Genomic DNA, 19,719 nt, shown 5'->3' with positions numbered 1-19,719 from the left:
ATTTAGTTGACGATGTCCTATGGGGTATCTATCTCCTTTATGAGATAGGAGAAAATGAGCTTCTTAGAAGGTTCGTGTCGCGTCGTCTAGTTCGCCACTATGAAAAGGGTGATGTGGGTTATTTAACTGCTTGCTAAATCCCGGCTTTATTTGGTAACGCTTTGGTAAGGGTTAATTTGCGAGTCTCCGTGTGGTATCTATCTAGCCAACCTAGTTCGAGAAGGTTTATTACGGTAAAATACTTAAAAAGGGTGTGCGTAGTAAAAGCTCTTTTCTTGTGTAACCCTCTCTCTTTCTATCTCAATGTTCTCTTCTATCTTATCTTATCTTTTGCTACAAATTACTCCAATTTCTTCAGCCATACTCGTAAAAAGTATATATGGTTTGGTTCGTTCGAATAAATTTGAAAGTATTATTATTGTTTTTTTTTTCTTTTTTTTTTTAAAGAGAGAGACGAGAGACACGCTAGATGGTTTTTATGCAATTTTTAATTTAATACTTTAATATTTTTAGATGTTCCTTTGTCGATAATATGCATGTACAAGTGTTTCTTTTTTTTTTTTTTTTGTATCTAACGATGTAGAAGATACGTATTCGTCTAATAATCTAAAAAGAATATTCGCTCTATTTGATTTTGGATATCGACGATAGAAACTTTTAGTTGAATAACGTGTTGTATTTTGAAATATTTATTAATTTTGCTGATAATGTTCTATTACATAGATATGTCATAAAGTATGTATTTTATTTTATTTGTACGGTTCTATTTGTTCGTGGCTTCTGTGGTTGAAATAGATTATCGATATTTATATAGTAAAACGTATAATAGGTGATATAAGTTAATGTAACAATTCTAAACGCAAAATTGTTTGACGCTTAATTATTTGTACTGATCAAAGTATTCATATATATATATATATATGTGTGTGTATACATAGTGACCATTTATTTTACATAATGCCATTACCATTAATTAATTAATAATAAACAGTAAAAGCAAAGTAGACATACGTAGAAGTGTTACATTTTTAAATCGATCGAACGATCGATAAACGTTAAAATAAATAATACGAAATAAATATATAAAGGAAATAAACGAGCTAGTTAAAATATTGATCAAAACTTTTCCTGAAAATTTGTATATAATGAAAGCTTTTAAAATCACTCGTTACGTCATTCGTGTACTACTACTATTACAGTTTCTACTGCACTACTACTACTACTACTACTACTACTATTACAAACAAGCTCAAATGTCATAGTACGGAAGGATTCTGAACGGTTGGACGCACGGGTGAAGATTTACCATTGTAAATTGGTAACTATGGTTGAAGCTCAGCCACTCGTACGCAGTACGTGCCTCTCGTCGGCAGTTCGGGCTCGCACACTTACGATAATTCGCTTTGCTAATTTTCAATCGTGATACGTGACGGTCAGCTTCATGCGCGAATGCATAAATATTCGTTCTGATGATCGAACCGTGATGCAGGAGAAGGAGATAAATAAATGTACATACGGACGAAAAAAAAATTAAAAAGAGACAGAAAAAAGAGAGAGAGAGAGAGAGAGAGAGAGATAAAAGTTTTATCATACTAAAAGCTTGAAGGTTGTGTGATTAAAGAAAAAAAAAAAAAAGGATTTAATTGATCGCTTCGAACTAAGCTTTTAAGTTTCAATATATATATATATATAAATTTTTTTTTGCATTTCAATAATTATTAACAACGGAATGTATTTAAATAAAGTGGATATCAATTTTACAATCCATTCGAATGTTGTTGCAAGATAAAACAAAAAAAAAAAAAAAAAAGAAAAAAAAGAAACAAAGAAAACTAAAGAAGAAACAATGACGTTGACGCGATATTATAACCGAGTGAAATTTCATTAAGTGTAAAATCATGTTATATTTTAGAGAATAATAAAAAACGACCGCGTCGGGAATAATGTATAGAAAATATTTAATGAACGATCGGTTCTATCTATTGTATCAATCGTCAATGTTTTTCAAAAGAAAATTCAATAGATATATTATATAGATATATCGGATATTAAATAGTCGTAGATAATAGAAAATCTTAGGGTTCGAAGAGAAATAAGAACGAAAGAAGTAATAAATTTGGTGCAACAAACGGAAAAAGACAGAGAGATATACAAAGACAACGATAGAGAAAGAGAAAGAGAAAGAGAAAGAGAAAGAGAGGGAGAGAGAATAGGGCTGAGTTTTCGAAGTAGGAGGTTCAAATAGACAGCGCAGATCCACGGCGTAGCACTGCACTGCGGCGAATAGAATCTCGTTTCGTTTCTACGCTTGTAGTTACGTGTGATTGTGTTCGTAATAGTGATACACGTAAATACATATATATATATATATATATATATATATATATATACATATATATATATACACAAGTTCTCTACGTACTACGAAAGATGACAGTAGTAGAACTATATAGAAACGTATGCACGCGGAGAGTGTTACTAGAAATAGAGAGATAGTACTATGCTACATACTCGTAGGTACCTACTCTTGTCCACAAAGGACCCGTTCCAACGTTACTCTCGCACTTGTATCTATTTGCATGGAAGACGTTAGTGGCTTACGTATTCGATGTTTGTCGATTGCTATTCAAATCACGAATTTCCCCATGAAAATAGTTTGTTACTGTGTTATTTCAAATATTTACAACGATTGTTCAGAATGTCGCTCGGTGTTACAAATTTAATCGTCGTGGGGAATATTCGTTTATTATTTATTGAAGAAAGTTTCAAGCGAACATTTTCTACGGTCGCGCGTTAATGCTTTATTATTTAATATCGTGCATAAATCAATTGTATTCTTCTCCCTTTTTATGGTATTTTCATTTTCCAAGGAATCATAAATCTTGTATCTATTTGCGTAAAAGATTTTAGTGGCTTACGTATTCGATGTTCCTCGATCTCTATTCGAATTACGAATTTCTTCATGAAAATAGTTTGTTACTGTGTTATTTCAAGTGTTTACAACGATCGTTCAGACAGACGATTGGTCAGTGTTACGAATTAAATCGAAATAACTTTTGCATAATTGTTTTTTATAAACTTTTTCTATGATTAAACTTTTTCCATGGTTACGTGTTGTAAACGCGAGAATATTGAATTATACAAACGTACGATATATCTCTCAAGTATTTCATACATTTCAATGTTTAGTATAAATTCGTTTTACTTTCTCTCCTTTTATATTCTTGTATTTTTCGTTCTTCGTACGCACCACAGCTATTCGTAGAATTAGAAAATTATATTCGTTGCTCGTATTCTTCGTTAGTAATAATATTAATAATAATAATAATAATAATTATTATTATTATTATTAATATTAATCATTATTACACGCGTTATCATGCGAGCAACTTCGTTGTCGGAGTTTCGCTTATACAAAATGTAAATGGGAGAATAAATTATTATTCACAGGGAAACTGAAAAGTAGTTTCGAGTTTAATCGTGTTGTAATATGGTCGATAAAAATTTCATTCTGTTGGGTAGTTACGAAGGACCAATTAGAAAACACGAGAGAAAAAGAGTGAAAGAGAAAGAAAGAGAGAGAAAGAGAGAGAGAGAGAGAAAGAGAAAAAATACAATTTTTTTTTTCTCTTTAGCCAATTAAAAATTTTTTAATTTCGTTTTATCCTAGTAAGCTTGCTTACAAGGGAACATCTCGTTGTAAACATTTTTTCTTACTTCGAATCATTATAAATACGTAGAGTATTAAAAGTTGTAAGATGCCAGATTTTTGTTTTGCATTTTCTTTTGTTACCAATAAACGACTTAAAGGCGTCAACACGTCGTAGTAGCGCTTCGAATCTCGTCGGTGAAAAATTTTCCCTTTTCATTTCTTTTTTTTCTCTTTTACTCGCGACAAAATTTAGAGCTCGTTTTATCGGAAAACGTTTTAGACAAATATTGTTGGGTTTTTAACGTAACAGCAATATGGCGCTTCGTTAGAAATGTCATTCTTTTTTTCTTTTTTCTGTTCTTTTTCTTTTTTTTTTTTTTTTTTCGTTTTTCTTTTCCATCGAAAATATATTATGTACTTTTGTTACGAGGCAATTAAATCATTTTTAATTAATAAGAAAGATGTATAATCATTGATTGAATCGATTCGTTATTTTCACTTATCATTTTAATTATATCGTTTCAGATAGTACAGCACATGGTATACGTCGTTTAAAAGCGGACATTTTTCAAGAATGGCCGTCAACGGAAAAAGGACCATACTTCGACACTTCGGTCCCATCGAATATGACCGGCTTAGTCGGGAAAACTATTCAGCTGGTTTGCAAAGTGAAGAATCTCGGAAACAGAACGGTAACCACCTACTATAGCATCATGTTATATCTCTTCTCATTCTTAAACATAGAATACATTAGCAACATTTTTCTTGAAAAACTTTTGCCATGAATATAACATAGATATTGTAGCTACATCAAACCTAATTTCCACGATATATATATATATACACACATATATATGTGTGTTTGTGTGTGTATAAGTTAAGTCAGCTTGATCGAATCGTTTAAGAGGTTACATACTAGACTGTTTAAAAATGATATATATATATTTTTTGGAAAAATCAATTTTCTTCAATTTCTCAAATATACATAACCCATTGATTTAACTTCACAATATTCTCAATTATTCGTAGTGTTGTACTTTGATGATATTATCGAAGAAAACTAAAAAAGAGAGAAATCGAGAAATAGTTTCGAAAGATCTTTCCCTTCTCTCTCTCTCTCTCTCTCTCTCTCTCTCTCTCTCTCTCTCTCTCTCTCTCTCGTTAAAAAGCGTTGATTCCTTTATTAACTTCCTAAAAAAAAAAAAAAGGAAAAAGGAAAAAGAAAAAAGAAAAAGATTATATGGTCAAATGATCAGATTCACGTAGAAATGAATTGAAACCATTCGAAAGATCATCCACGTAGATTGAAAGTTCCGATAACCAATCTCTCTCCTCTCGTTTTATCCTCTCTCTCTCTCTCTCTCTCTCTCTCTCTCTCTCTCTCTCTCTCTTTCTCTCTCCAATCCCTTTCTCTTTGATATCAGAGACAGTTGACGATGATTCAAAGCGAGCGTGTAAATTAAATCATAGTTAACGTTTATTCAGCCGAGAAATTATCTCTTTCTGTTCTTTACCACATCTTACTGTACCTTTGGAACTCATTGGAAGAATCTTTGCTAGATCTTTCAACCCTTTCAAATGCGTCGCGAAAGTTTTCACAGGTTTAGGAAGGACGATTAAGTCGAGAAAGGGAGAAAGATAGAGAAATATAGAAAGAGAAAGAGATAGAAAGAGAGAGAGAGAGAGAGAGAGAGAGAGAGAAGTCACTTTCCTTTCATTCTAAAAGTATGTATGTATATGTATATATATATATATATATATATATATATATATATATATATATGTACGTCTTTATATATAGAGTGTAATGCCGCTTGCGGGTTACCAGTTTTAATCCCGAAACTCATTTCTATGCAAAGCTCGGTTGCTCACATTTATGCCTGTCCTGGAAGTACGTGTGTACCGTCTAATACGTTTCGTTGATAACGCACGTTTTATACTTGTTCACTTGTTCGTTGCTGAACGGCCCTATGTAGGAAAATTGAGATTCCGCGGTCGAGGGAAATTACGAAGATCGCGGCTACGTCTCTCTCTCTCTCTCTCTCTCTCTCTCTCTCTCTCTCTCTCTCTCTCTCTCTCTCTCTCTTCTTCTCCTTCTCTGTCTCTTTCGTCTTCTTTTTCAAATTTAAAAAAATTTTTTTCAACCATGTTTTTTTCTTTCAAACGCAAAGGATCGAGAAAGCTTGAACGAATGTGTGCGTGTGCGTGTTTGTGTACGTACGTAGGTTTATTATCATCAAGCATGAGAACAAAAGTTTACTTCATCGTTTTGACTTCATATTCTTGTGGATTTTTTATTTTTTTTTTTTTATTTTTTATTCTTTTAAGAGAGAAAATAATTGTTTTATTATTACGGAATATTAATTGTAATTGAATATCAATAAATCGGAATAAAGATCGTAGGTAGAGCTTTGGTTCTAAAATTATTTGTTAATGGTAAATGGAAATATTTGGGATAATTGATAGGTTCTATCGAATTGATTAATTTTAATCGGAGAAATTATCTAACTTACTTGCTCGAGATTTTTTTTTTTTATATCTTTTGTATTAATCATATATAAAAAATGTACACAAATGAATTATATTAATGTTATTATTTAATCTGTCGTAGATATGTAGCATTAGAGGTTCAATATGTCCGAAATTAATGACGTCGAAGAGTACGCACGTTTTTCTGCTGAAAAAATAATAACAAAAAAAAAAAAAAAAGAGTAAAGCAAGTTGGCACGGATAAAAACGTGGAATATTTTCCGTGGTTGGAATTAAAAGCACGATAGAATGTGTGAGATACATACATATATATACGAATACCTATATACACATGACTAAACACACACACACACGTATATACGTCGACAGGAAGAATGCTTTCGATTATAAAAGAAATCACGAATTCTCCTTCGTAATTACAAACGATACACTTTTTAATTAATATCGAGCGTGTTTTAAATCTTATCAAGTTGCAAACGTTAATATAAATTCCGTAAAATCGCATTTCGGTTACGTCGATTACGCAAAAGCGGATAGATTTAATCTCTCTTTCTCTCTATCTCACATTTATCGAATTTGTGGTTATTCATTAGGTAAAATACCATTGTCATTAAGCTTCGAACAATGCCGATAAATTAGTACGATGAAAAATAATTTTTTCCTCGTTAGCTTGATAACCACATAGTCCGATCATATATCTATATTCGTTATAAATTACATATATATATATATATATATGTATATATATTATATATATAAAATACCTATTTGAATATGTATACGTACATACATATGTACATATACGTATGTACAGAAAACAGTGGATCGTTTTCGTGAAAATCACTTTGTACTCGAATTCTCGAGTGATCCTGAGTCTACTTAACTAGTCTCGAAGTTTCGATCATTAATACCGGAAGCCCAGAGAATTTTCAACTTTTCCTTTTGGCATTGTTCGAACGATTAGTTGGAAAAGGGCTCATACACATTTTCGTACAGTTTCGCCTCTTATTCCATTCTCGATTCGAACGAACGTAAAGTTCGTTTATGCGAACATCGTAATCCTATTTTACAATTATTTCGATAGCGCTTATATTGATTATTCGATTGTGCGAATAAATCTGATATTGTTTTTTACTTTCCTTTTTTCATTTCTAAATAAATATTTATAGATAAATTACGTATAAACATACTCGCTCTCATCGATTTATTTTTATATATATTTGAATTATTTTCAAATTTTTATTATTAATTATTTTCTTGAAGGAATACTTACAACTTTCTTTTTTTTTTTTGTAATCATATATTATCATCGTTAATTATTAATCGTTTAAGTAAATCATCTTTTATTTTCTTCGTGAAGAACAATCCACGCGTTTAATCAAATTCAACGTAAAGTTCGTTTATGTGAACATCATAATCCTATTATACAACTATTCAGATGCCGATTATATGGGATATTCTACATGCGAATAAACCCGAAATCATTTGTTATGTTCCTTTCGTTTTTCATCTGTATATCTACATAAGTTCTTTGAAAGACTCAATAAATACTCATTCGTTTCGAAATTAAATATATTCACGAATTTGAGTGTTTTCTACATTTTTCTTTTGATCATATATTATCAGCTTTTCCTCGTTAATACAATTCATAATTTATATTATTTATTTATAATCGATATGATAATGAAATTATAATTTTTTTAAATTTATATATTTCTTATTTACATTTAGATCAAATTACTTGTTCAATTTAGATTCATTTACAAATATCCATGTATCAGTAATTTCGTTAATTTTTTTTTTGTAATCAATTATTAAAAAAACAATATTTGTTATGCATTATACAGGTGTCGTGGGTAAGGCATCGAGATATTCATTTGCTGACCGTGGGACGTTACACTTATACCAGCGATCAACGTTTCGAAGCAATGCATACGCCACATTCGGAAGAATGGACATTGCAAATACGATATCCTCAAAAAAAGGATTCCGGTGTATACGAATGTCAAATCTCTACGACACCGCCTATCGGACTTCCGGTTCATCTTACAATAGTTGGTAAGTCGTCAAAGAATTTCGTTGATTGTAATTTCTTTTTTTTTTTTTTGTTTTAATATTTTTCAGAGTTTCAAACAGTCCGATTCAATTTTACTATTAACGAGAGATCAAGATAACCAAGTAATCAAGTTTAATCGTTTATTATTGATAATAATCGATCGACAAAAGAACAACATTTTTTTTTTTTAATTCTCCACGAGATATGAATCGTTCGAAGACTAACAAAAAATCTATTACATATATACAGCGTGTCGATCATGATTATTATGAGATCCATTGATTCTTTTTTTGTTTTAAAAAAAAAAATAATAATAGGAAAGATCTACTAACTCTTTCGAGATAGAGATTGTAAAGGGTATTTTACAATAGTTTATTCCTTTTTTTTTTTTTTTACATTTTTCAAATTGGAAAAAATGTTTATGTATAGTCGTAGAAATTCGTGTAGAATGCTGCCATCGAACGTTCTATGTGTCCTTAATTATTCGATGATAAAAATGTAAAAGATATTTCGACTTAGGGAAGTATTTTTAATAGTATATTTAATGCAAGACTTTATTCAATAAGAAATCCATTAGAATCCTTTTCAGGGACACGATGTTAATCGAATTATTTGGAATTCGATTAAAACTTAATAATAATTCTTTTAAATGATAAAACGGAAAATTAGCTATTCTCCTTTTTCTCGTTATACATATATATACACACATTTATATATACCTATACATACCTGTATAGATATACATATACAAATATATATATATATATATATATATATGTATCTATATATGTATGTGTATAAAAGGCTATATATACATATATAAATATATATATAGCCTTTTTAGTTTATCTCGTAGAAGGAAGATTGAACATATCCTTAATGGAAGTAACACCACATGGGACCCGATCTCGCTCCGTTATATCTTACGCAGATACGCTTTGGAATGGAATTTCGTATCCACTTGCTTTTCTCTATCGCATCGACACTCGCTTTGAGAAAGAATTTAATCAGTCTCTATTCGAGGATGGAATATAGAATACTTTATCCTTTCCCCTTTTCTTTTCTATTTTTCTTCTTTTTTTTTTTTTTTTACGTGTGTATATATGTATATGTGTGTGAACGTATGTGTGTATATATGTATATATATGTGACTATTTTGCCAAAGAAACGCATTCGAAATTTAGTTCTCGTATATTTCTATATAGAACAAATTCTCTTTTTACTCGTGGTTTTACTACTCGCGGAATGAAAATATCCTATAGCGTAATTTGAATGATACATACGTAGATTTATATATGTATGTGCATATGTTCGATGTGTGTATATAAACTTGAAAAATTGTTGAAATTAGAAAAACATTTTCCTGATTACAAAGAGAGAGAAAAAAATAGGAAGAGAGAGAAAGAGAGAGAGAGAGAGAGAGAGAGTTTATTAATTAAATGAATATTTCTTAATTATATTATTTGCTCGAATCGATTTTAATCGGGGTAATTTCTTTTCTTCGGAATATTGAATGAGAGTATAAATATGAAATTGATAACAGAGATAAGCTCATAGAGAAAAAGTATTTTTTTTTTCCCCCTTGAAATCTCTCTGAAGTCTGTTTTATTAAAAGCTTAGAGATTAAGTTGATAATCGTTTAATTCATTTTTTAGAACTTGGATATTTTTTCTTTTCTTCTTTTTTTTATTGTAATATTTACGATACCTTGTTAATTCGATTAATAATTTAAGAAATATTTTATATAATTCTATTGAGAAATGCCAAAATATCGAATAACTTTGATGCTTTCAAAAACGAGAGAAGAACTTTTTTCTGTTTGTTCGTCCAAAGGTTCGTTCTATTAATTAAAAAAAAAAAAAGAATTCGGATATATGAAGAGAGGATTTTAAAATTGCAGGAAGTCGGTATACAACATGTACACTTTTTCCGATATAATCTTCTTCGATTATCGATATTTTTCTTTAGCTTGAAGCGAAAAATATTTCGATAAACTTCTCTCTCTCTTTTTCTTTCTCTTTCATTCTTTTTCTCTTCTGCCTCTCTCTCTCTTTCTCTCTCTCTCTCTCTTTCTCTCTTTTTATCTTTCTCATACGCCCAACTTTTATATTCCTTTCCGTCTTAATTTCTTTAAATTTTCGATAACTCTTCCATAGATTTTAGTTTGAAAATTAAATTTGTTTTGTTTGAGGTAAAGGATAAAGTCATCCTTTGTATTAAAATTAAGCAAAATATGTGTGTGTGTGTGTGTGTGTATGTATGTATGTATGTATATATGAATTATTCCAGATTAATAATATAACATAAACAATTATTATTACTACATTTATATATTTTCTAAGTTCGCCAAAATGGCCGATTCTCTTCAAGACATTTATAGAGAAAACCGATAGAGAGAAATTTAATGAAACTTTTATAAATAAACAGTATAATAAACTGTGATCGATTCATTAATCTGAATTTTAAAGTTTTCAAATTAATATAAATTTGGTAATAATTGTTTATTTATTGAATGAGTAATGAGGACTCCTTCCTCCAATATACGTCATCGTAACGATGACAAGTAGGTTGCATCAATGTTAATGGCTGAAGTGGTATACTAAGAGACTTTTATTTCCGGTTTTATGCCTTTAACATTTTCATCCTTTTAACATATACGTAATCTAGCTTTTGCGACTCCATTATGGCTGCTCCGCTAAGATAAGCCAAAGGTGAGGGCCTTTATATATATGTAGGTCTTCAGAAGCACTTGGATCCATAGTGTTTGACAATCACCAGTAGTTCGCAACTTTGCGGTTTTATTATTATTATTATTATTAGAATCCTTTTTTCGTATTATCAGACCGAAAGGTTTGATCCTTTCGAAAATGATTCAATCATGTTTCAAAATAATTTCGATCATTTTTTTCTTTTGAGGAATTATCAAACTATTCTTTTATGTTTCTTGAATAACGAATTTTTCGATATATTGCGTATATAGGGTGTCCCATTTATATCGATAAATTGGAATATCAAAAGAAGTTGTTTGTTTAATTTCTGATATGAAAGGACATATAGGGATAGTGCCAATATTTTTTTTTTTTTTTTTATTAGTCTCATGGTGAAGGAATTATTCGAAGCCAAATTAATTTGTTTAAATGGAGTTCTCTCTCTCTCTATATATATATATATATTTTTTTTTTAATCGTAGTTCGATGATATTTATCGTGTCGTACGAGATCATTCATTATTATAGAATGTTACAAGTTGTATTACAAATTTGTGAGTTCCTAAAGAATATAACACTGTATCATCGGTCGTTTGGTTATTAGTCTACACGTTGTAAACAAAGGCTGAACTTCTTATCTCCCTTTATCCTTCTCAAACTACCGATCTAAGTAAACGAAGTTTATTTCTTAAGAAGTTTTACCTTTGTTCATAGTATGCAGCCTAACAGCGATACAGAGTTATAATCCTTAGGAACTTATAAATTTATAATGTATAACGTTTTACAATAATAAATGACCTAATAAAGCATGTCGTTCAATTCGTCTGAACAACTATGTTGTCGAACTATGAAAAGAAAAAACGAAAAGAAAAAGAAAAAGAAAAAGAAAAAGAAATAAAGGAAATTTAAATCTAAATTTGAAATTTCCTCGGTCATTCGACCCTTCAAAAAAAAAGAAATAATTAGCAAAGAAGAAAAAAAGAAATAAGATGACACATCGATAAAGGACTTATCATTGTTATGACAATTAATTGCAGATACGATGAATGGCATTATAGTAATCTGTTTCCCTTTCCATACTCTACCAAAACGATTTTCACAATTTGTTTCGTGAAACAAACAAAAAATTTCGTTGATTCCGCGTAACAATCTTCCGCGAATTGGATTATTAAATTACAGTCAAATTTTATCTTATTCGTGTTAGGGATTTTTTGTACTTTTTTTTTTTTTTTTTTTTTTTATAAACTTTTGTTTCATCGTATAAAATCTGAATTAATTACCGTAACAATATTTTCTTCCATTTAATATACCATTAAATTTTAGAGGGAGAGAATAGGTCCGTTATTAAAAAAAATATATAAAGGGATTTACGATCTTTGAAAAATTTTCTGACGGGTTCCACGATCATAAAAGTTTGGGAATATCTGGTCTATGAGATTGTTAGTTAATTAAATAGAGTACAGGTCTATTGTAAAGATTTTAAATAGATGGGTCCTGGAATTTTCTGATAATACCGGCCCACGTATTCACTATCATCGTTCATTGAATTTCTATATTATATGAATTTTTGCATTTAATATTCTTTCAATAATTTTTACGTCCTGTATTTTTTATGTTTTATGCGTTGAATGGGGAGATCGTGTGATTCCATTTGCCAACTTTGCTATTAGAACTATTCTCATTTAATTATTCTCTTATTTTGTTTTTTAATTTTTAATTATCAATTTTCTTTCTTTTTTATGTTGTCGTCTACGAAAATACGATATTGTTTTTATCGTTTTTAATCGTCTTCGCGATGTAAGATTTATTGTACGCATTTGTTTCATTCGTGTGATATCCCAATATAGATTCACTCCTTTAATTTTGTTTAATTATAATTTCTAATTGATATTTCCAATACCATTATTTTTCGTCTATTAATTTCTTTTTATTTCTCGACAAAGTATTTTAACAGCTGTGTTATATCTTTCTGTATATTCCGTCCATACGAGGAGTTTGCATTTGCTAATTATGTGGTTCATGGTTTCCGAGTTTTGTTGATATTTTCTGCATTGTTCTATTTGAATACCTCGGTATTTTATTATGTGCTATTATTTGATCGTTGTGTTAGCCAAGTTATTAAGGTCTATTTATACGGTGTTCATATACGATATAGTGATGTTATTCGTATAGTGGTTTTTCTCTGATCATTGAATATATTTCAAGCGTGTCTATTTATTATTAATTTGATCAATGTTTGATGTTTGTGATTGCTTAAGGTTTAGAAATGTATATTCTCTATCTGCTTTAACTATTATTAATTAATACATTCGATTAATTTATTGGGATAATTTTTTTTTTTTTTACATCAGTTTTGTTATTTCATTTTATTATTTACTTCTTTATTATATCTCCTTTCTCTTATTTCTATGCGAGTGTGACATCGACCCTATCTTTGTCTCTAAGTATCGATGAGAATGATGATAGTACGTGTTAAATCGCGATTGTATTTGTGTATCAGTGAGACCGATGATTGGATTATAATTTCATACGTATACATATGTGTTATACTCGTGGCACTTTCCTTTTTGATATTTCCAATTGTTCTAGGATAGTGTATGGGATAGTGTCGTTGATCATTATTGAACGTTTTCAATCTATCAATCATTCTCTTTCCACCATGATGTTTGTCAATTTTGTGAAGGTTCTTTGAAAAAAAAGGAAAAAAAAAAAAGTTGAGAGCAACTGTTGTCATGGTATTCATGACTCCGATCGTTTTCCAATCTGTTAGCTATCTAGCTGTAGTAGCAAGGTATGACATGCGGATTGTGTTTAACCCCTTCGAGCGATACATTGTCGTACGAATCCTGTTTTGATGTTTGCAGGAACATACCCTCTTTTGTAAAACATTTTCAATTTTGAAACGGTGTGGTTATTATTATTATTATTATTATTATTATTATTATTATTATTATTATTATTATTATTATTATTATTATTATTGTTAGCAGTAGCATTTTGGCTGACCTTCGTTACGTCTGTTCAGCGTAAAACCACCATTGTCTGGCATGCTGTCACCATCAGCCATGTCTCTCAGGGATTCAGGGCCAATTTCGAATGTCTGCTTATTTCGTACTCTTTTTTTTAATTTTATCTCCGTTTATTAAGGGTGCTTTCCCCTCTCCCCACTTCTCTCTCTTTCTACCCTTTAAATTGTTCTTATACGTTGCACAGAAAATGTCACGAGTCAATATTCTTTTTTTAGAAGCTATAAAGATTTATGATCATCGTCATTATCATCATCATCATCATCATCATCATCATCATTATTTTTATCATCATTATATTATATGGAATGTTCTCACGTTTTTTTCTTTTTTCTTTCTTTCTTTTTTTTTTTTAAGGGTAGAATATTAAGATATAACCGGTACTAGTAAATACAAGTTTCTATTATCGCTATTGCAGATTGAGACGGGTTTGTTGGTCTTACTATTGTTATATCTGGAGTGCAACTCCTCTTTTAGGGGAGCTGAATATACACGAAGGGTGAGAGAACAATTTCTCGCAGACTTTCGCGCAGATTTTTCGGGATTACATAGATTGCAAATGTAATAATGGGAGACGATGTATTTGCATTTACTTTTTTTTTCTCTTGTATTACTTCTACCTTTTTACCGAGGATATAGTACTTCGCTGTATTTGCAGATTATTTATTATGAATATTATTATTATTATTATTATTATTATTGTTAGTGTTACCTTTTTTTTTGTTTTTTATTTTTTATTTTTTTTTTTGATACTTTTTTCTTTCTGTTTTTTATTTTGTTATTCTTTAGAAACGTCCACACACGCTTTATTACAATTATATTGTAAAAATTTTACTCGTGATTTTCAGTTGATTGGAAATAAATATAATAAAAGGGAACGAAGGAAAGTCCGTACGAGTTTAATTCTTCCCATTCAACTGAAAATTACGAGGGGTAGGAAAAAAAATAAAAGAAATTTGTGAAATATAACGTAACGTGCGTGACCAACTGTGCGCGTACAAATTTTGCTCGACGGAGTTTCTGCGTACGGTATTAAACCTTATCGTTCATTTTTTTTTGTTCTTTTTTCTTTTCTCTTTTTTTTTTGGAACGGAGAAGAGAAATTTTCTGCGCGAGTGTACATTATAGTTTCACCCCTATAGCAAACTCGAAATTTGTTAATCGAAATTGGAAATCAATTTGATAATCAGTTACACGAAATTAGATAGCCGACGAATAAATTAAATGATATATATATATATATATATATAATACGTATATATAATAATAATAATAATAATCATATAATTATATCAATAAAAATCAATATAATATTTCAACAAAATAATATCTGATCTATAAATTTGAAATACGTCGAATTCCATCGAATATACTAGGTGTTGTAACAAAATAAAACAACGAACGAACAAACCAACAAAAAACCAAAAGTACAGAAAATATAAGAAATACAACATATAAAAAATAAAACAAACCAAAAACAAAAGGAAATCCAAAGATCTAGTCTTAATAAATTTTCATTTCTATATGAAATAATATTACTACTATATATTATATACAGAAAGAAAAAGAAAGAAAGAAAGAAAGAAAGAAAGAAAGAAAGAAAGAAAGAAAGAAAGAAAGAAATAGAAGGATGGAATAAAATCGAACTTGCAAAGAATTAGAGCTTGGCAGTTCGCCGTTAGAGCGTTCGAAATTCGATGACGTCGAGCTCCAACGCTTATTCCTCCCTTGCAACCAATGGAAACTACGTGGAAGTGCCGAGGTTTCCGCATGAACGGAAACTTACGGTGCTAGTAGGCCTCCGGGGAATTGAAAGCATTTGGAAGAATTGTAAATCAGTGCACGAGAGAAATACTCGTGTGTCCCTTTTCCCAGGGAAACTTCTTACAAGGGCGTTTTTCGCGCCGACCTTATTTTTTTTGTTCACCCTTCCTTTCTTTTCTCTCTTCTCTTCTCTTCTCTTTTTTTCTCTTTTTCTCTTTTCTTTTTTTTTTTCGTGTAGCACGGACTTTTCGAAAAATTGAAGAAAAATATTTGGTAAAAAAAAAAAATATATATATATATACGTCGAATCTTGTTCCGTTAGCGTTAAAAAAAAAAGATCTGGGAAAATCAATGAAATATTTTCATTGAATTCAAATCGTACAGATGGATGATTAGGAAATAATTTTTTTTTCTTTTTTTAATAGAATAAATATTTCCGCAGGTTGTTTTATATGAGTATTAAGTGGTTCAATATATATTAAATGTGTATATAAATATAGATACGAAGTATCTTCCAGATTTAAATGATCGAACTTCTACTTTCTTGCGATATTAAAATTATATTTGGAACGGGAAAGGAAGACATTTTTAAATGGAATTATGAATCGATCTCTCTATTTTTTTTTTTTATATAATCTTTTTTCTTTTTCTTTTCTTTTTTTTTTCGAAGTAATACAACGTGAGAATAAATCATTCGGGGAATGATTGTTTACGCAATATTTGTTTTTCTCTTTTCTTATTTCCATTCATAAAACGTACTAGTAAAATTCGATCGTTTAAACTTAGGACACTCTACACACACACACTTTCATGATTCAGTTGACTATGCCGTTTATGAATAACCCACTGATGATCATAAAAAATAAAGTCTCTTTTCCTTCGAACAAATTGCTGAACATTTCTATCAGTAGGTATTTCAGAGATTGTGAGAGACCATGTAAATTTCGAAATACATTTTTCATAAAGTTATACGATCGTAAAATTGTTTACTTCGGCAATGGGGATACACGAAACGAATACTTCCCTTTACGATGATTGCTATTAACGAAAAAATTCATGATGATTCATGATTGATATTCAATAATAAATATTAAGCTAATTCGATTGCATGGATACGATCAAATTGGACGATACCGTCAATTTCTTTTTTTTTTTTTTTTCCTTTTTTCTCTATCATTGACTTCTTTTTTTTTCGATCGAGTGTACGTACATATGTATTACATAATATTTTATATAACGATCGCAACCGAGTAGCGACATCGTTTACAGTACGATGCGCTATCGTACATTTAAAAGAGTTAAATCGATTAAGCTCATTCGCTTCGATATCAAAACTTCTATCACATAACCGTGATCACATAATCGATGGCGAACCTGTGACCCGAGATGGACGTTTAAGTGACCCGTGAACTTTCAAAAAAAGAAAAAAAATAGTTTAAAGTTTTGTACGTCATTGGGGTGGGGAGAAGAAAAAAAAAAGAAAGATAAAAATTTCAAATCTTTTTAAAAACACACGAGAGATAAACAAAAAGGGAAACAAAAAAGATTAAAATCTCAAATCTTTGCAATTGAATTAGTAAAATATTATTGCTTATTTATATTTCACGTTTTCTTAATTATTTAATTATTACATTTACGTAATATTGTTCCAACGATAATGATGTCAAAAAAAAAAAAAAAAAAAGAAATGATCATCAATTTTTAATAAAATAATTGAAACAACGTTTGATTTCGTTGTTATCGTGTCTTTTTGTTATTAATAGGATTGAACGAAGAGAAAAAAGATATAGAATTTATATTCCTTTTTTTTTTTTTTTTTTTTTTGAATTACTCAATTCAAATATTTGATTCACGAGTGGTAAATAGTAGAACAGTTTTGTATATTTGACTTTAACCCTCTTAACCCTCACCTTAAAGAAGGTTCGCAATCGTTGACCTTGTCGAAGAAAGTTTTAAAGCTAAGAGTCGATCGAACAAGTCGACTGCAACTTTTTGAAAGTACGCTTTTAAACGTTATTTAATAATGAATTAAATTCTTTTTTTTCTATTTTTCTATTTTTTTTTTTTTTTTTTATCAATTTCGTTTAGTCCTTTAGATCGAATTAATGTAAGTTCTTCCTGTTGTTCATTGATTGTAATTTTAAACGGCGGGAGAAAAAGAGAGAAAGAGTAAAAAAAAGAAATATAAAAACATTTGATTGCTTTCCGTTCCACTTCGGACATACTAAAGTTGTTGTTCGTTGTTGTTCACGTTTCTATAGCAAAGTTTAGTTCGATTGGAATAGTTGCTCAAACGTAGATATATAGTAAGGAGTATGAGAGCTGAGGAGCGTAACTCCGAATGATAGAAAAGAAAGAAAGAAAGAAAGAAAGAAGGGAAGAAAGAAAGAAAGAAAGAAAGAAAGAAGGGGTAGAAAGTACAGGGTTAGATAAAACGGTAGATCGATAAGTAAGATACCTACTATCTTTAGAGTGTTTCACGAGAGTAAAGAGAAGTAACTCAATTTGTAGCGAAAGTTTGGTACTATTAAATTTGTACTAGTTTAAAAAAGAAAGAAAGAAACAAAAAAAAAAAAAAAGATGAAACACTTGTCTCGATAATTACTTATTCGAACAAATTTCGAAATCGCTTTTAAAAGTTTTTAATGTTTCTATGGCTGATCGATTTATTTTGATTTTTCCTTTTTTTTTTTTTTTTTTAAACTATTTAGTATTGTACGTTATGAGATAGAAGTAACAGATAAATATCTTGTAATCTTTATCGAAGTTGGATTAAATTAGAAAAGTTCGAAGGAACTCGTTCGATATTCGTATAACATGATTCTGTTGACTTCAAACGCTATCATTGGAATAGTATGTACTTTTATCAAGGACGATGTTTGCAACTATCTCTCTCTTTCTCGTTTTTCCTCTTACCCTTCTATTTCTATCGCTCTATCTGTCACTCTATCATTCTATCACTACTTTTCACATCAAGAATTCTCCCCAAAGAAATCGAAGAACCCGTCACTTTTGTCGACACCTGTCACTTTTATAATTCTAGACAAACTGCAAACGTTACCTACGTGTAAAGCTACAATATACGTTTACATTGTCAAACGAAATATAAATAAATTGTCCATTAGGATTGTTATGAGATCTAATGATTTTTTTTTCGACGAAAGAAAAACGAATAAAAAATAGAATATTAAAACGGGTCAATTTTGTTTTCGAAGTGGACAGACCCTTGTCATAAATTCATTCCATTTTGAGTTATCAATAACGACGCTATTGCAAATATATAATAAAACAAAACGATTGAAATATATAATAAAACGAAACGAAAGTTCATTTCGATTTAAAATCCGTAACGCATCTTCTTAATAATTGTACACTCGAGATTTGAAAAAAAAAAAAAAATGAAGAAAAGAAAAGAAAATAGCATCGTTTTAAAGAGAATTAAAAGATCTTTCTCAGTTGCAGTTCAAGATTTTGTTAACGACCTTCAAGAGTTTAATCTCAAAATAGGATGTAAGATCTAAAAAAAAAAAAAAAAAAAGGATTAATCGGTCTCGTCGTTTTTCGGCAAATATCATTAAATCTAGTAATAATCAGTAAATGTGGAAGAATAGTTTTCGCTGAGACACTTCGTACAGATAATAGAAAGACTCTGTTAGATAACTACTTAGATCTATATAAATTTCCGAAAGTTCATCCAGTCGTGAGAGATTTCTAATCGCGAGGTCTCTTAGATTTCTTCGCTTCTCGACGATAGAGGAGAAAGACCTCTTTTACTCTGTCATCCTATAATACTCCTTTCACAGTACGAATTACGAAAGGAGTGATAACTTTCGAACGAAGGTTGGTATCTCATCGTGAAATAACTGTGCCAAAAATTGGTTGCTATGTTGTGTACGCGAGTCACGAGTGGTGCCAATTATCGCTGAGCTAATGAAACTACTTCTTGAGAAATAAGATCGATGGATGAGGGAAGAAACAGAAAGAGAGAGAGAGAGAGAGAGAGAGAGAGAGAGAGAGAGAGAGA

At 30.0% G+C, this 19,719-nt stretch overlaps 1 protein-coding gene across 1 annotated transcript in view; it reads left to right on the top strand.

The window, feature by feature from the left end:
* Positions 1-19,719, top strand: part of LOC122636104 (A disintegrin and metalloproteinase with thrombospondin motifs 7-like) — a 191,907-nt gene that overhangs the window by 78,269 nt on the left and 93,919 nt on the right. Inside the window, exons 5-6 of the mRNA XM_043827012.1 lie at positions 4,178-4,344; positions 7,990-8,200. Coding sequence (XP_043682947.1) covers positions 4,178-4,344; positions 7,990-8,200 — 378 coding nt within the window. The remainder of the gene's footprint in view (positions 1-4,177; positions 4,345-7,989; positions 8,201-19,719) is intronic.

The sequence above is a fragment of the Vespula pensylvanica genome, chromosome 20 (assembly GCF_014466175.1).
Source record: "Vespula pensylvanica isolate Volc-1 chromosome 20, ASM1446617v1, whole genome shotgun sequence".
Taxonomy (NCBI): Eukaryota; Metazoa; Arthropoda; class Insecta; order Hymenoptera; family Vespidae; genus Vespula; species Vespula pensylvanica.
Note: the sequence above shows the minus strand (reverse complement) of the source record. Positions and strands in the feature narration are given on the sequence as shown.